The 17,112-nt window shown below is 40.0% G+C and overlaps 2 protein-coding genes and 1 pseudogene across 3 annotated transcripts; all 3 read left to right on the top strand.

Annotated features, from left to right (window-relative positions):
• The first annotated feature begins 3,022 nt into the window (after positions 1–3,022).
• LOC116922337 (protein ANTAGONIST OF LIKE HETEROCHROMATIN PROTEIN 1) lies at positions 3,023–4,444 on the top strand. Its single transcript, XM_032928730.2, has 6 exons — positions 3,023–3,223; positions 3,290–3,437; positions 3,499–3,627; positions 3,702–3,917; positions 3,976–4,061; positions 4,139–4,444. The coding sequence occupies exons 1-6, from the start codon at positions 3,023–3,025 to the stop codon at positions 4,442–4,444; spliced, it is 1,086 nt and encodes a 361-aa protein (XP_032784621.2).
• A 1,780-nt stretch (positions 4,445–6,224) lies between these two features.
• Positions 6,225–7,637, top strand: LOC116922366. Of its 2 annotated transcripts, none has more exons than XR_004393951.2 (5): positions 6,225–6,375; positions 6,451–6,610; positions 6,702–7,141; positions 7,204–7,335; positions 7,402–7,637. XR_004393951.2 is itself a non-coding variant. In XM_032928769.2 (5 exons), the coding sequence occupies exons 3-5, from the start codon at positions 7,064–7,066 to the stop codon at positions 7,495–7,497; spliced, it is 306 nt and encodes a 101-aa protein (XP_032784660.1). In that variant the 5' UTR covers positions 6,225–6,375; positions 6,454–6,610; positions 6,702–7,063; the 3' UTR covers positions 7,498–7,637. The 2 variants fall into 2 exon arrangements, 1 of the variants encoding a protein (XP_032784660.1); XM_032928769.2 differs by having other exon boundaries at positions 6,454–6,610.
• Positions 7,638–14,669: 7,032 nt separating this feature from the next.
• On the top strand, positions 14,670–16,691 carry LOC116923870 (annotated as a pseudogene).
• Positions 16,692–17,112: the final 421 nt, after the last annotated feature.

Below are 17,112 nucleotides of genomic sequence, written 5' to 3'. Positions count from 1 at the left end.
GCCTGAATTCAAACTACGAATTTGGGTTGGGTTTTTATCGGGGCAACCGGGGCGAACTCCCCGATTCTCACCATAATAATTGATTTTGACTCGATCGTTTGATTACAATCGAGGTTGCATCCCCGATTAGGCACCCCGATACATCCCCGATTGAGATAGAGGGTTTAAAAAATTTCACCCCGAGCCCGGAACGCCCTGAGCATTGAATTTCGAAACCCGATTGGCAAAATGCGCCCCGATTATGGTCGGGGCCGATCCTTAATATTACTATTCTTGCGAATTTTATTTGAATTGCACGCTATTAGTGGTTACGCCCAGACCCCTCTCCTTCACGTCCCTTTCTTGTCCAAGGTTACCCATCGGTTTTGTCCAATGTCACCTCCGATAACTACCCTTCGCAAAAATTAATTTTACGGAACAACCATATGACGGAAAAGTATACATTTTTTGGAGCAATGTAGTTAATTGAATTTTCTAAAAAATTTTGTTTTTAGAAGTTTATTAATTAAGCTTCATTGGGCACAAACAAAAGAAAAGTGAGAACAAATTTTGCAATACATTTCTCTGTTTTTTCTTCGCGCAGTAACTCAGCAATTAGCTGACCGAAATTACATCTGAAACAACGTAACAACTAGTACTATATAATATTTAAAATTCTGATTTTTATACATTATTCTTCTATTTTTAATCTCGTTGTCCAACATGGACCAGTGTCACACATGGGCCCGGTCTCCCCTATACACCGAACTTTTTGTAGATCGTTTGGCTTATTTACTTCATTTAAACTAATAAATTTTGTAGTATTCGTGATGCTCTTATAACGAAGAACATGAATACACTAAAACAACGTTCATTACCATAGCAATTTGATAAACATAAATGGACCAATCGTGGAAGTGCACGAAGACGGCCATCATTTTTAGGCACCAATTCAAATTTAGTTATATTATTTTGGAAATATACTGAAGACTGATGACTGAAGACTGAAATGACAAACTAAAGTTTGTTATTTAAAATCTATGTCTTAATATTCAATAAACTTCATTTATAACGCTGTATTTCTTTAATTTCAGTTTTATTACCAGGCATTGTCAAAATGGTAATACATAAGAATTTTGACATCAAGTTTTAAATAATCAAAGGCCATGTTCATCAGTTCAGGAGAATGGAAAACCAATTCTTTAAGAATTGTAAAATGAAATATTAATAAATAAAAATAGAAACGGATACAAATCAGTTTCTTCCTTACGACAATTTTACTACTTTTACTTAATTTAATTTCATCTGTGAACGGAAATTTACGTTTGAAACTGCATAACAGTTCGACTAGCAGTGCTTGACCATGTTGGTATTAGATATTATTTCAAACGAAAATTAACCCTTTCTTCGGGGTAAAAAAAAAACACCAGAAGGACCTGCCACCACACCGGAACCTCCTGGTTTATTTTATTTTATATTTCAAATAAAACCAAAATGATAAATGTGGAAAGCATTGTATTGATTAAATAAAAAAGAACGAAAAATAAACAATTTCCCGATAGGGATTCTATAAAAATATTTGCTAGATACCCAACATTCACCCCTACCCTTCTACAACGAACTGTGGATCGACCGACACTTTTTCTGAGACTTAACCCAAGAGATGGCCCTGATGGCACGGTGATTTCAGGGTGTCGGCACTAATATCTCGTTAGTGTTTTTATTTTAGATGCTGTGCCGCTGAGATTGGTCTCATTTTGTAGAGGAAATAACGCAGACGCTAACGGTTGAGTCCCCGTTTTTATCAGCTATTAGTTATTAGTTATTAAATTACATGATTAATGTTGTCGAAGAAGTGAACATCATTCCAATTAATGCATCGGACGGCAAAGAAACTTTAACCAAAAAGCGACGACTTTTCCATACCGCTGCAAACCAGACAAGAGACAACAGAGCAGTAAAACATCCTGCGTTGCGCGTTCTCCACAAATGCGCAAAATCTCATTTGTGTCCAAGTTGGTCTGCTGCGGCTGCAGCGTCTTATGGAGAAACCATTTTCTTCACGTTAAAAATTAAGTTTTCATAACTATAATATAGATTTAGGCTCTGGTCCAAATAGGCGTTAATTCATCAAGGAACACAGTAGAACAGATATCTCGAGTCGGTAACAAATCGTTATTTTGTCGAATGTGAAGTAGTCATTTTAACACTGCACCTTTAAATGGAAGTTTCGTTCCAAGAGCAAGACTGTAAGCACTACTATATCCAAGTATATACAGTACACACGCCAGGTATTGGATCACCTTGGTCCAAAAACGGCGTTTTAACCAGCGCGAAATAGGCCTAACGGTGTCTCGCGCGTGAATTTTTTTAAAATACTAAGATTGCTCGTACAAGGTTAATTTTTTAAATCGGGAAGATAAAGAATTAGTCTTTATCTTTCTGATTTTTAATTTGTAAAAAGTATAGTTGTTGTATGGGAAAAAGGATCATTTTGAAATATTGGATCACCCCCGACATGTGTTGCATTCGTTGTCCCTACCCGCGGCTATGCCGTCGGGTATGGGAGAGGGTCAAATGGTGAAAAAGGGACCCAAATTACAATCAAGTTTCCCGACGGCATAGCCGTCGTTTAATTTAATATGTAATCATTTCTTAAATACCCGAGAAGTCCGATTTCAGTGATGTTATTTTGGGCCCAAATTTTATATTGTATTTGACTGTAGCCTTATGTGTGTAGAAAAATGTTACGCTTATCCTGTAAATTTGTATCACTGGTTGTGTGTAATTTTGAATTGATGTTTTCGGTCCGCTAGTGGCGCTAGTGGATGTCAACAAACTAACAAGGTTACACAGTGGGCGCGTCAAGTGGCGAATCAGACGAATCAGGATTCGTCTGATTGCTCTGATTACACTGATTTTCCACTAGACGGTCTGCTTGCTGTTTCTAGGTACACAGCGTTGCCTATTTTTGTATGGGCAGACGGGAAAATTTAGGAAAACAATGAGGGAACTAATAGCGATTCTTAGTGTGTTTTTAGAAATGATGAACGAAGAAGACGATGAAATCGAAGTGATCGTGAATGAATTGTCGCCTAGTTTAGCGTTGTTTTTGGCAATACAGAACCATCGTCTGGGACCTACAAGTTTTGTTGGGATTACCAATTATATCCAATATACCGTCGAACGGTACACAGACGAATTGTTTAAACAGCATTTTAGGATGTTACGAACGGCATTTCAGGTATTACGAATATTAATTAATGTACATCTTTAGATGCATTTAAGAATTGCTGATATGCACATTCAGGAACTTAAACGGCGATTTGAAACATTTCCAGAGGTGACTACAAAAGTAGCTTACGTCCCACCTGATGTGAAACTATACTTAACAATATGGACACTGGGAAACCAAGATTCATTCCGTGCAATTGGGGATAGATTTGGCATGATGAAAGGTAAGAAAAGGCAAATTTAGTTGTGCAAGAAACTGCATGTAATAAATTTGACGTCCTACAGGTGATGCCCATTTTATATTTCTCACCACTTGCCTGATTATTAAAGCTAATTCAACTAATTTTATTACATGGCCGCAACGTAACCAACTGGTGGATGTCGTTGAGCAATTTTCGCTTCCCTACACAATTGGTTAGTTAATTTGCTGTTTTGTTTTCATTCATTGGGCCTCCAAGTTTCAAATCTGTTGTGCCTGTCATTCATAGCCGTCGTGGACAGCACTTTAATCAAAATCTATCAGCCAATGCAGCATTTCGCTGCTTACACATGCCGAAAGAAATTTTGTGCAGTTATTTTGCAAGCAACTAGCACGAAAAGTCTTAAATTCACCAGTGTTAGTACGGGCTGGCCGGGTTCCATGCACGATGCCCGTGTGTTTGAGAATAGCGCATTAGGACGACAGCTACCGCAAATACTTGGGGGTATTATAGTATTATCGCACTACATTATTTTATTACTAAGCGTTACATTCAATTACAGGAACTGGTTATCATATATTGGGAGATCAGGCTTATCCGCTTTCTGATTACCTCATGAAATCATACCCAAGAACGAGGTTAACCGAAGTAAGTATTCATATCTGTTCTTCTACCATTGTTTGGTACCTGCACTACCTTTTAATTTTGTTATGTACTTTGATTAGACGCGTCGCAGGTTCAACCGCACTTTGAATAGTGACCGGGCATGCATAGAACGCGCATTTGCGTTATTAAAAAATAAATGGCGGAGACTAAAATTTTTATACATGCTACGGCTGGACCTCATTCCCAGCGTTATCATAACTGCTTGCTGTCTCCACAACTTCGTCATCGAAATAGATGGAATCGACCAGGGGCTTTTGCAAGGCGCGGAAGTTGATGAAAACGAAGATCACTTCTATGAAGACAACAACAATAGGTTGAATGGCAAAGCAAAACGTGACCGAATAGCATCTATGCTGGAATTCTGAAGAAAATACATCAATGACTCAATAATCTCTTTTCATGGTTTTTTTTTGCAGCTCGACACGAGGAATCATTGAAAAAAATGCATTTATTTTTCTTAAACGAAAATACAGAAATTTTTCTTACAGTGAGCAACTGAAACATTACAACTGAGATCATCTTCAACTGAGATCACTTCTGAGTTTCTTTAAATCAAAAGGATAGGAAAAAGAGCGCATTACTTTTCTTCTGCGTTCTTTAACAGCCCTTCTACGGCCGTTGCCAGGCGGCCATACACGACAAGTTTTTCTTTTTGGGTTGCAACTAGAGCCTTTAGAGATTCACCTCTATTTCTTTCGGCATCTAAAAGCAGCTTCTTCCAGTCCGACTTAGGGCAGGAATCCTCAAAGTTTCTTTTCTGGACGGCCGGTGTTATACCCTAAAAAAGAACGTATGAATAACGGTTGAATAACCAAAAGAGTTTCATACCAAAACAGTACATACCTTGGCTTCTCGTACTTCGCCATCAACAACCTCTGCTACGTGTTCAAGGGTGACGACAGGATTATTTTTTAATAACACATCCATTTTTGCCATGAATGGCCATTCAGCTTGGCGTTGGGAGGACTTATTTTGCAACGGGGAAGTCAGCTTGTGGTAGCGCTGCTTAAGGTTGCGCCACTTTGCACTGCAATCTGCGTCAGAGCGGTTGAATATGCCCTGCTTTTTCATTTTTTCAGCCATCTGTAAAATAAGAAATGTATTACAAAACGGTGTGATAGTGAAAATAATGGTTGAATACACTATGGACGTCAAAACAATATCTTACCTTTTTCCAAAGGGTTGCTTTTTTCACATTTGGCAGGGAAAACTGAGGTAACATAATCTTCATGATGTCTAGCAGCGTAAAAGTCTCCTCTCGGCTCCATTTCCGTCCGTCAACGATCTCGTCTTCTGACTCCCTTTCTACAGGACCAGAAATCGATGGTTTGGGTGTAGCTTTCTTCGAAGGAGGCAAGACTTTTGTTGGCATTTTCGACACCTCGTCAAGCTCGTTGATTTGGTCAGGATCGGGATCCACATCGTCCCCATAAAATCCTGAGTAATCAGGTGGGGCAGAAGACTGCCGAGCCATGTGTGTAGGTGGAGCCACACGTCTCTTTTTTCGTCCTTGGGTGACATGATGGACCCCATCCCCTACCTCATTAGCCTTAGTTTCTGCTAGTTGAAACGAAGAAGAATCAATATACCTAAAACTGACTTAACATGAGTATGTATAATACCTCGAGGGACATTACTGGTGGGACACTTCTGCTCAGATGCTGGCCATTTTTTTGTGGGATCTATGCCTTCACGAAGCATGACACGCAGTTTTTCCTGGACGCCTTCAACCAATTCATCAATATATAGCTGATCTATGAGTAAGAAAAAAATCAGTCACATTTTCGTGGTCCTAAATGACGTAAAACATAGAAAAATTTTAACTTACACGTGTTAAGATTGTCCATCATGGTGGGTGTGAGATACAGCCCGATATCCCCTTCCGAAAAATTAAATATAATAAAATGTTCCGTAACTCCACATTCTATTCTATTTTCCATATTCATTTTAAACGACGTGTTTTTTCAAAGGCACAAGCACTACACACCACGCGCTATCTTTCTGCTAGTAGGGACCGCAATAACAATGCACCCCTAGATTTACCTGATTTCTTGAAGCCTCGTAGCGGCAATCAGGTCGAACTACACTTTACATAGGGCCTTATGGAAAATCCTGATTCGTCTGATTTGCCACTTGACGCGCCCAGTGTGTCTGTTGTCGTTTGCCTTTCGGAACGGTTTCGTTGGTCGGGCGATTTGTTATTGCAAAATTTCCCGGAAAATGATGGTCTTGCTTTGAATTTTGCCTTTGTTTATGCCAGACATGACGATGGTTTAAGTTTATTTTCGTTTTGGTGGTAAGTCGTTTTCGTGTCTCATTGTTCAGTCTCTTTTGATCTTGCTAACTGTGTGCTGTATTGTTTTGTTGCAAGTAGGTGAATTGGAAATGGCGCAGAAAAGAAGTGGCGATAGCAGTTTCTCTAGTTTTCTGAAGGAGTCTGAGAGTCCTAAGAAAGGGAAAGTTTCAAGTAGTTATGGACCAACTGACAATTTCCAGTCTTCTGTTGTGGAGTTGAAAGGGTCTTCTGTGACGTAATTACTTGATTGTGTCTTTTGTGGTTTGAGCGAGACAGGCTTGAAAATATTGTTTTATGGTTTATTTTTATGTTGTTTATTTATTCAGGAACAATCGAAAGTTGAGGGTTGTACATATTGCTATTGGATCTGTTGGCACTAGGTATTCTTCATATGCCCCTCTTTTGGTGGTTGATTTTGTGGACACGAATGGAGTTTTTGTTCGTGGCTACACTTTTATCAAGAGCCTTGTCAGGTCTGTACCTGAAGTGTTGCACCTGGATGACATTGTTTTTGTCCGAGGTGGCTTGGTGGAGGTATCAGACGCTGATTATACTTGGGTCAAGAGCTCTGTGGCCATCAAGTTTGTATCGAACACAAAATTTGTTCTTGGCAAGCCTGACGACTCTTTTGCGTTCTACATTTTTTTTTATTGGGTTTTTATTCTTTTGTTTTGTTTCTTGAAATCTAATGGCTTATGTGTATTGCGAATCCGTCCGAGATGGGAAAGAGACTATTCTGGGTCTAGTCGACATTGGGCAGAATAATGTAGGCTCATGGTTGTTGTTATGTTTGTACAAGTGTTATTGTTATTTCTTATTTATTTGTAGGTCGAATTGAATGTCACTCGATGGGCGTCAAAGAATTTCTCTTTGAAGAAAGTTGTAGTCATCAAAGGAGTAATCCAGAAAGCGAAGGAAGACGCTTTGGAGTTGGTGGCTTATTTTGATACCATTATCAAAGTATGTTCTGCATTGTGCTAGTAGGTTTTATTTTGGTTTTTTAAATGGTTATGTTTCGTTTGCCAGGATGCTCCTGCTGACGACGGAAAGGTTCGAGAATTGCTGGACTGGATTAACGATGTTCCGGCTGTGGGTGCGTCATCGAAGAAAGTCGATGTTTAGGGAAGCCACTGTTGAAGCTGCGATCATGGGACCACGAGCATTTTGGATTGTTGTGTGATTTCGTGTCTAAAATGTTGCATGTCTGAAGTCGTGTTAAATTTTATGTAGGCTGCCCTATATAACCCCGATTAATTTTAATCGTGAATGATTTTTCTGTTATATTTTTTTTATTCGTGATCGTTGCGATTCGTCACACGCCACTGATCCTTTTTGTCAAGTGTGTGAACTGTGCGACTCGTTTGATGTCATTCATTTATCTCTGTCTTTTCAGAGGGAGTTTAGTGACTTTGAAATTCAGAAGGCATTTTTGTGTCCCACTTTTGTGTTTTCGCACTTGCGTGCTGTAGTTCGCTATTAGAAATGGAGATTTGTTTCTCTTTTGTGTTCTTGGTTTGAGCAACCGAGACAAGGTATTTATGTGTGATGTTTTTTGTGTAACCGCTAAAGTTATTGGAAAAACGCCACTGGGTGTCGGCCTTCGAGATTTATGTGGGGCTGCATGGGCTGAACATAAAAAACAAATGACAAACGACAGCCGCCCTCGTCGTTTCTAAACAAACACAAATTAAAAATTAATAAACCATCCTTTCATCACAAAAATTACCCTATTCCATACAGTTTTACATGGAGAATCCAACTGTAATAAAATTTCACCCAAAAAACGAAAACCCGCGGCACAGGAGGGCCCCTAAATCCACCAACCTGCCACCAACGAATCAGAACCCGACTTTCACGACCAAAATTTGAATTTCGATCAAACAAAAAATATATATAAAATTAACAAACAAACCTACATATTTAGAAACAACCCATTGGCAGGAAGTTGAATACGGCGAATCAGATAAAAAATAAATGAAAACGAACAACTCCCCTGTTTAAACACGATAATTCTACCCAATTCGCAGCCAATCAAAACCCGGCTGGAACCCCTGGGGAAACAATAAACAGTTTGGGGCCCATAACCAAGGCATAGCCTTCCATCTTTACCAAGGTAAATCTCTCAGGGATAAACCAGTTATTGTGTCCGTTGAATGAAATCGAGTTGGCAGGCTGTTTTTTTTAGGTTCAATCTGGTTGTGGAAGTGAATTGCACAGTTGAAATACAACATCAGTAAAGTAATTTAATAGTTCGCTGCTGTTGACGGTGATTCTCGCCGATCGTTATATCACTGTCTCTTATCCAATTAACTCGCTTACTTTCCGGGAGACTGTTATTGGTAAAGTATGGCTATATGTGTTTTATTGTGTAACCTCTATTTTTTAAGTATGCTACTACTCTTACTACACCGAGTATGCCTACATGGTAGTGTGCGGTCAATTGGCTTGTGGACCGAGCTTGTTGTCTATATCATGAAAGTAACGGAATAGCTCATTTTGGATCATTTTAGTTTGTCAAGAGTCGTAATAAAAGTCGGATCGACGGGAGCGGAATGGATCGGCTTCGCTACAAGGTGTACAGCTCTTCTATGTCGTCGGCGGCGTAACATTTTGGAATGTGTGTCACAAATGTAGGAGACCTTTTGGATGGTATAATGGAAACTTGAGGAAGTGCAGGGTGCACCAAGTTGAGGTCTTACCTCTTTTGACTTTTGATTATTTATGGTAGTACTATGTTTTACGTGTTGGGCAGCCACCGGGTTTGCAGGCGCTTTAAACACTTTAGCAAGCGAATTCGGTGTGTATTTCCAATTCGTTGGTAGAGTATGGATGACATTCGAGTAAAAAAGGTATTGATTTTGCAACATATTGTATTTGACAAGAGAACGTTGATATTTCCGATGACATAATATTAGTATAACGAAGCATCAATATTTTAGAAAAAGAATTGGAAACAGTAAGTATCTAAAAGGAAGTACAGTTCAGGCAAGGAAACGCGCATCATTGAGCATACATGCTAGGTTGGTCTGGTTTGGATGAAATCAGCGAAACTGTTGTAGAGTGTAGCTGCATCTAGTTACACTTGTAAATAAGTGAAGTTTCCAAAAAGGCGCCAATATGTTGACTAATATGTTGCATCCAAAAAGGTTCTTCTCTAGAGACTTGACGGGTTCTATATCGCCGAGCGGCTACCTGCTATTCTCGGGAATTCCCTTTTTATTTGTCGTTAAATTTGCGTCCGATTACTTCCTGAAAAATACCAATAAATAGAGAAAATTCACGAGATCGTCGTCGTGTGATTCCCGTTTCGATGCGACCTCAGATAGTTGATCTGCGGGCATTTCAAACTTTGGGTCGAATGTTTTTCTCAGAAACTGATTTCCGAGAATGCCTAGCCGAGATGCAGCGAGCTGGTCTCCACGGACCACGCTCGGCCGATTTTTTCCCGCTTTTAATTCGATATCAATTCAGCCGCTGACCCGATTTCATTTTCTTTTGAGCCAAAGATCTTGCATTTTCTTCGGCTACAGTCCCATCTGTTTCCAAAAAATTCTGCCATCCTTCCTTCAATTCACGAAAGCCTGATTTAAGTCGATAAATTTCGTCCCTCGATTCCCGAATTTCGAAAATCTGTTCCGACCACACCGTTGAGCATCCAAATTTTTCTTAAACTGGTGGTTCCTTTTTCGTTTAATCGTGAAATGGCCAAACGGGATCGAAAAACCAAACGACACAGCCTACCTCTGGCTCCGGAGAATTTCAACCTTTTCTTGTGAAAAGGGACCTCAGTTTTCCGGCGATTCCGTCCCCCGAGAGCGCCCCGAAAAATCCAGTCTACTGTAACGCTTATTTAATTAATGTACTTAAATTCGACAAATACCTTCGGTATTAATTTTTTAAAAATTAAAAAAAAATTATTTCCCTCAGGGATAAAGAAAATACGAGAGGTCGTTTTAAGAACGAAGGCGAGAGAGAAGGGGAGAGAAAGAAGCAATCGTTGGACACACGAAACTGAATGTTTGGTTTATAGAATTCTCAGAATTTAACAGTTTTTTTTTACAGGTGGTTCATTGAGAAAACCAACAACTTAATCGAAATCAACGTTCAATTTAGATTATTCCGGGTGATTTTTGTCGAATTCCATCAGATGTCGTTTTTCGCAGATTTTGACAAAAGTGGGAAGGCTAGACCCTTCCCACTTTTCCATTTTTGGCCAACTTTCAAATTTCGTTTAAAATACATGATTTAAATTCAGAATTGAATGCTATTCACCGAAATCAATTTTGTTTTTTAATTGGCCTCCTACTTTTTTTAAACTTAACGTAAACTAAAAAATATAATGTTGGGGTGGTAACAAAACTTTATTTTCGTTTATTTAAAAATCGGTTAATTTAACGAGGGAACCGTTTACTTAATCAAATTTAGCAGTCAGTTTTGATAAAACCGTGTGATTCTTTTTTCTCCAACGCTATCGAAAACTTCGCGAACAGCGGGAGCCATTGAGTGTAATCAGAGCCCATACGGTTGCAGCGATTCAAAAGCAACTACAGCCCAACCCTATCGGGAACTTAACCAGCCCCACCCCTAGTAAACGTAAATGAAGATTTTTTTTTCAACAGGACAAGATGGCCCTGTATACAATGAGTCGGCGTTGACAGTCGGCAACTCTCATACGGAAAACGACGCGGGTTTCTGACAGTAGAACTCCAAGACAGTAGAACTACAAAAACAGTAGAACTCCAAGGCATTAGAACCCCACTTTAAAAAAATATTTTTAAAAATTGTTGGTAAATCCGACAGTAGAACTCCATGTACAATAGAACTCCAAAGACATTAGAACCCCACAAAAAAAATAAATAAAAATAACAAATAGCATGAGACAATAGAACTCTTCTGTCCGACAATAGCACTCCAATGCTCGACAACAGAACTCCAACGTTTTTTATAAAATATCAAATGCCCGACAGTAGAACTCTAGCAACCAACATTAGAACTCTTTATGGTAAAATTTTTTTTTCGGACGATAGAACTCCAATCATTTAAATATTGCATTATTTACCCGACAGTAGTACCCCACCACCTGACAGTAGAAACCCACCACCCGACAGTAGAACTAATATGATTTTTTAAAAAAATTTGTTTGTCCGACAATAGAACTCCAATACCTTAAATATGATATTTAATGCCCAACAGTAGAACTCCAACACCCGACAGTAGAACCCCGACACCCGACAGTAGAACCCCAACACCCGACAGTAAAACTCCACTGAATATTAAAATAATTATTACGACCGACAGTAGAACTTCAAGACTTTATTTTTCATTTCAATAAAGGTCATAAAAGTAGGTTCGGCCCCGATCACTTTCTAACCGCTAACGTTCACCGTTAAAAATTAATTGGGGAAGTTTGACGGGGGGATTCTTTGGTCGTTGTTAGAATCGATGCTGCACCGATTGCACCGTCTTAGCCCAACTTGGTCTCCGCGAGACGGTCTCGAAGGGTCGAGACCGTCACCGCTACATCCCAGAGGGACTATTCCGGCCCTCTGATTGGCTCTCACCCTCTCCTCACTCTATAGCCCCTCCACCCCTTCTGCTTGTGGTGTGTGGCCTGTGACGTGTGTGGAGTAGTCGGGCTGCCGCCTTCATTTGTTTGTTTTTCATGTTTATTTATTTATTATTATTTATGTTTAAATCTATTGTTTCTAACTTACTATTTTGTTAATAAACTATTTATACCTTTATTATATAATTTTAAATTTTATAGCTCAGGAATAAATGAAATATTGGTGTGTTTTCATTACAACTATTGTGAATTGTCATCCACGGGCCATTGGGTTGGTGCATGTCTGAGAAAAAAGGTTCCAAAACCTGATTTTGGGAGAATCGGGAAAACTATATGTCCAAAAGTTTTAATAATTATAGGAATGGATAAATCTTGATAAGGTCTATCCAATTCTGCTAAAATATTGCTTAGGGTGTACTAATTAGGAAAGTAAACCGCTTCGCCATTTTTCGGGTAGGTCGGTGCGGTTTAGCGGCTCAAACGTATCCCCCCCCCCCTAAAAATACGTAATATTAAATAATTTATTGCGGGAAAACTTTAAGGCAAAAATTTATAAATTTTGCAGAAATGGATAGCTCTTGGTAAGGACTATTCATTTCTGTAAAATAATTAACACAATTTTCATAAACAAAAAAAAATTTGGACATGAAGTTTTTTGCAGTTTTTGCGCTCTAGAGATATACTCGATCCTATAGACTTAACACTTAAGTAACAATTTTCTTTGTTTTTGAAATATTTTAGTGTATGAATATTTTTTAATAAATTATAGAGAAATAGATAGTCCTTATTAAGAGCTATCCATTTCTATAAAACTTATTAATTTTTGTCTCATAGTTTTCCCGCAATTTTTTTTTTTATTTCACGTATTACTTGGAGATGGGGGTTAACTTAGACCCGTAAACTGCATTGACCTACCTGAAAAATGGCAAAGCGGTTTACTTCTCCAATAAGGATTTTTTTAGCAATATTTTTACAGAAATGGATAGATCTTATCAAGATATACCCATTCCTATAATTGTTAAAACTTTTGGACTTATAGTTTTCCTGATTTTCCCAAAATAAATGTTTCATACTTCAATATCTTACACTCAAGCCAATAATAAGGGATCATTCTTTTTGCCTGTTAAGATGGAAGTTGTTCCTCTTGATGGTGTTATGGCATTAGCTGACGAAGTTGGAGGTTGTCCATCAGTTAGTGTAGACAGATGCAGTAAAGAAAGGTGAATGTTTCATTTCGAACATGTAGTAAATGTGAATGTGATGGCGTGTGTTGGTGTCGTGGTTGTGTATACCTGAAGTGCTGATGGCGCATCGCTGTGCTAAGTTCAGCGACGTTTAATTTATTGGCTATCATTGTTTTTTATAGTAATTTTTTGTCGTATAGATTTTCTGTTGCTCCAGAAAACCGTAGGGTTGGTTTGCTGGAAACCTGTCTTGTGACACCGGCAGCTGTGGCTTCTTTCAGTAGCATTGATTATGTTGCCAGCCCGGCTATATCTGGAAGATGGGCAATGGAATGAAAAAAAGTGAAGTAATCTGGAATCGGTTGCGATAATACGGGGGGTCGTCAAACGACAAATAGGAGTAACAAGTCGCAACTTAGCTCAGGGAATGAGGAGATGAACAGACATGCGCCAGTGAGTGACGTTCACCAACAGAGAGAGGATGACAGTGTTTCTTCATCCAGCTCCAGCAGTGATTGGACAGTCAAAAAAGAGAAGAAAAAAGGGGAAAATACGGCGAACGATGGCGTTAATTGAATGAGTTTGTATGGTGAAATGCCAGTCAAGCTGTCCGAAGTTGGAAATATTGATATCACTTGTAAGGTTACTGACGGAAGAAGAGAGGCATCTTCGAGCGTGTACGCTCCTTCATAACGTGTACGGAATGTGATAGTGGGTACAGAAAAACAGGTAAGTGTTTCATAGTTCAAAGTCTTACACTGAAGTCAATAATAAGGGAATATTGTTCTTTTCTATTTAGGCGGAAGTCGTTCCTCTTGAAGGAATAACGGGATTAGCTGACGACGCTGGAGGTTGTCCAGCAGTTGGTGTAGACAGATGGTGTAAGGACAGGTGAGTGTTTCATTTCGAAGCTGTAGTTATTGTGAATGTAACATCGTGCGTTGGCATCGCGGTTGTGTATATACCTGAAGTGCTGAAGGCGCATCGCTGTGCTAAGTTCAGCGACGTTTAATTTGTTGGCTATTGCTGGTTTTTGATGGTCAATTTGTTTCTTAGACTTTCTGTTGCTACAGAAAATCGTGGGGTTGAGTTGCTGAAAACCTCTCTTGAGACTCCGACGGCTGTAGGATCTGCCAGTAGCATTGAGTATGCTGCTGACCATGCTATTACTGAAAGATCGGTAATGGTAAGTAAAGGAACAAAATCATCTGGAATCGGCTGCGACAATACGGGGGGTCATCGAACAAGAAGGAGAAGTAACAAGACGGAATCTTGTTCAATGAATGAAGAAATCAAGAAACATACGGCAAACGGCTACATTCAGCAATCGACTTTGTGTTATGTAATTCTGTTTCAAAGAAACAGAATTGCTAGCTGTTAGTAAAAAAGGAATGCCTCCACTCATTTCTCCAGAAACGACAAGCAAAGTAACTGGTGATATTTTCAAGCGATTTCACGAAACATATATTACTTGCGCGGTGTGTAATCAATTTGCACGCATATCAAAATCAAAGTTGCTTTCTGTCGCAAGATTGCCAATTCACATGTTTACGTTACTTCGAACGCCAAGCAAGGATACTCGTGATTCAGCTCTGCCATTACATCCTGTACTTATAAAACAATACGACGTGTCTTGATTTTTTCTCGATGAACCTCGGTTTCTTAATCTACTGTTGTCACCGGATGGAGTGATGAAACACATCTCAACATGCACAGCTTCCAACGATTGCAGTTTCACAGATTTATATATGTGACGAATCCACCATTCCTTCCTGTTTTAAAACACTGAAGCGAGAAAAATTGCCAAAACTAGCCATCGCGAACGGCAACTGGGTTGGTCAGCTTCCAGCAGATTTGCGCAAGATGTCGTTTGGTACCAGAAGCCTTATGCGTTCTGTTCAAACATTTGTTAGGATTACCGCGTTCACTGGAACCATAGGGCCAGGAGGAAGCAGCTTGAAAGGCCACGTATATTGGACGAGATTAGAATCCGCAGCGGTTATAAAAAAAAGTTCCTATTTTACCTAGTCAGACTCCTGTCCGGGTTCTCGTAGTTTCACCCTTTACGAGTGACGCGGCAACCTTCTACAAAGGGAAAATCGCCTCAACGAAAGCTGACTACATTATTGAGCCTACACAAATAAAAGCGCTGTACCAGTTTTGGAGGGATATCCATAACGATGTTGTGGAAAACATCAGCTTTGATGATGAGTCGTTTTTACAACTCCCTGACGATGTTGTGTCGCCCGACGTTTTCCTTGTTGAAAAAGACGGAATCAAAGAAATTGTTGAAGAAATGCATGGAAGAGAAAACACTCAAAAGAAAACGGTTACCACAGCAGGTGATTCTCTACTGAGATCGGTAGACGAGGAAACAGACGCTACCATGATTTCCTCTACCATAACGATTGGGGATAACGCCAACACTAACAGCAACGGTAACGAACATCAGCAGCTTATTGTTACCCACTGTCGATGACCCATGTATTTCTGATGCATCAAGCAACATGTTTGTGGTTCGTCCCGGACAGGAGTTTGTGTCTGACTCGATGCCAAAGTATTTGGAAACTCTTTATCCGGATTTGTTTCCGTTCGGTCATGGTGGTTTCGACGAAAATAGAAAAGTTTGGGTTTCCAATAAAGCTCTGGTAGCATATTATGCCAATCTTAGTACCAGACAGTTCCAGCAAGACTTTGCACTGCCAGTCTATGACTATATTGCTCGCAGAGCGTCTTCCAACATGGCTCGAATCCGAGCCTACCTGCCATCACGTATTAGGAATCAGTACGGAAGTGTCATACCAAGAGCTGAAGCGTATGGACGTATCTCGAACGAAGACCTGAAGAAAGCAACCAAATACGACATAGAGTGCGTGAAAAGTAAATTGTTTGGGCAAATGCAACCGCGTCCACCGGAGAGCCTTAACGGTTTGGCGTCTACATTCTTCACAGATCAAAAAATTGACAACCAAGAAATTCAACATTCGCAAGCTGCTGCCCAGAAAAACCGGCAAGATATTTATGCGTCTCACGCGAACAATGGGAAAGCTTACATCTGGCTCACCATCAGCCCAAATGACGCGAAGTCATGGCAAGTGTTGTGGTTTACGTTGGGTCCGGCAGAATCGCGGCCTCATTCGGACGCTATACCATTAGGATCCAAGCGGTTTACGGTGCTGGGTAACCACCCGGTGGCGGCAGCATTGAATTTTCAACGAATTCTCGACATCGTCATCAAATACGTTATCGGATGGTGTCAAAGTAAGAATCGCCCTTACAAACGCGGGGGACTTTTCGGTGTGCCGAAAGCGTGGCTTCGAGTGGTTGAAGAGCAATCGCGCCTCACTCTTCATACACACATGCTTATTTGGTTGTGCGGGCACGGTAGTATTGAAAAGCAGTTCGACGATGCTCTAAAACTGGCTGACGGTGATTTATTCGGTAACTTCATGCCGGGTGGCAACCCAATGACAACAACACGCCATGTTAGTGCGGTCACTAAGAAACTAGCGAACAATATCGGATGTTTTATCGAAGGGGAGCTGCAATTACCAGAACCTGAATGAAAGTACGTCCTAGAGCGCGAGTTCTGTGCGGGTGAAAAGCTGAAAATTGCTTCTAGAACTAAACTGGAAATCATGCGAAAGATTGGCAGGATATGCGAATGCCAGATTTTGTTGTGCGAAAAATGCAAACGAACTGTCACCATAACCGAAAAACTGATGTCGGCACTTCAACTTGGCTATGTTCGTCTAGGAAAACATATGCCATCGGACGATGACGTAGATACCCTGATCTGGCGCAACCTCAGAGAGAAACCGCTCGTGAACAGCAGAGATGAGGTGGATCTTTGGACGTTGGATTTGGCTTCCATACATTTGCGTGTTAATCAACATTATTGGCGGCACAGGAAAAATTGTTTCAAAAACGGGAGAAATTCGTGCCGCTACAGCATACCACCGGTGCCAACAGAGGTGACTCAAGTAC

This window comes from Daphnia magna, linkage group LG5, assembly GCF_020631705.1.
Source record: "Daphnia magna isolate NIES linkage group LG5, ASM2063170v1.1, whole genome shotgun sequence".
NCBI classification, from domain to species: domain Eukaryota; kingdom Metazoa; phylum Arthropoda; class Branchiopoda; order Diplostraca; family Daphniidae; genus Daphnia; species Daphnia magna.
This window is presented reverse-complemented; position numbering and strand designations above follow the sequence as displayed.

Coding starts and splice junctions, on each gene's coding strand:
- LOC116922337 (XM_032928730.2), top strand. CDS start 3,023: ATGATGAACGAAGAAGACGATGAAATCGAAGTGATCGTGAATGAATTG. Junction 3,224..3,289: donor TGTTACGAACGGCATTTCAG/GTATTACGAATA, acceptor ATGCACATTCAG/GAACTTAAACGGCGATTTGA. Junction 4,062..4,138: donor CAAGAACGAGGTTAACCGAA/GTAAGTATTCAT, acceptor TACTTTGATTAG/ACGCGTCGCAGGTTCAACCG.
- LOC116922366 (XM_032928769.2), top strand. CDS start 7,064: ATGGCTTATGTGTATTGCGAATCCGTCCGAGATGGGAAAGAGACTATT. Junction 7,142..7,203: donor TCGACATTGGGCAGAATAAT/GTAGGCTCATGG, acceptor ATTTATTTGTAG/GTCGAATTGAATGTCACTCG. Junction 7,336..7,401: donor ATTTTGATACCATTATCAAA/GTATGTTCTGCA, acceptor TTCGTTTGCCAG/GATGCTCCTGCTGACGACGG.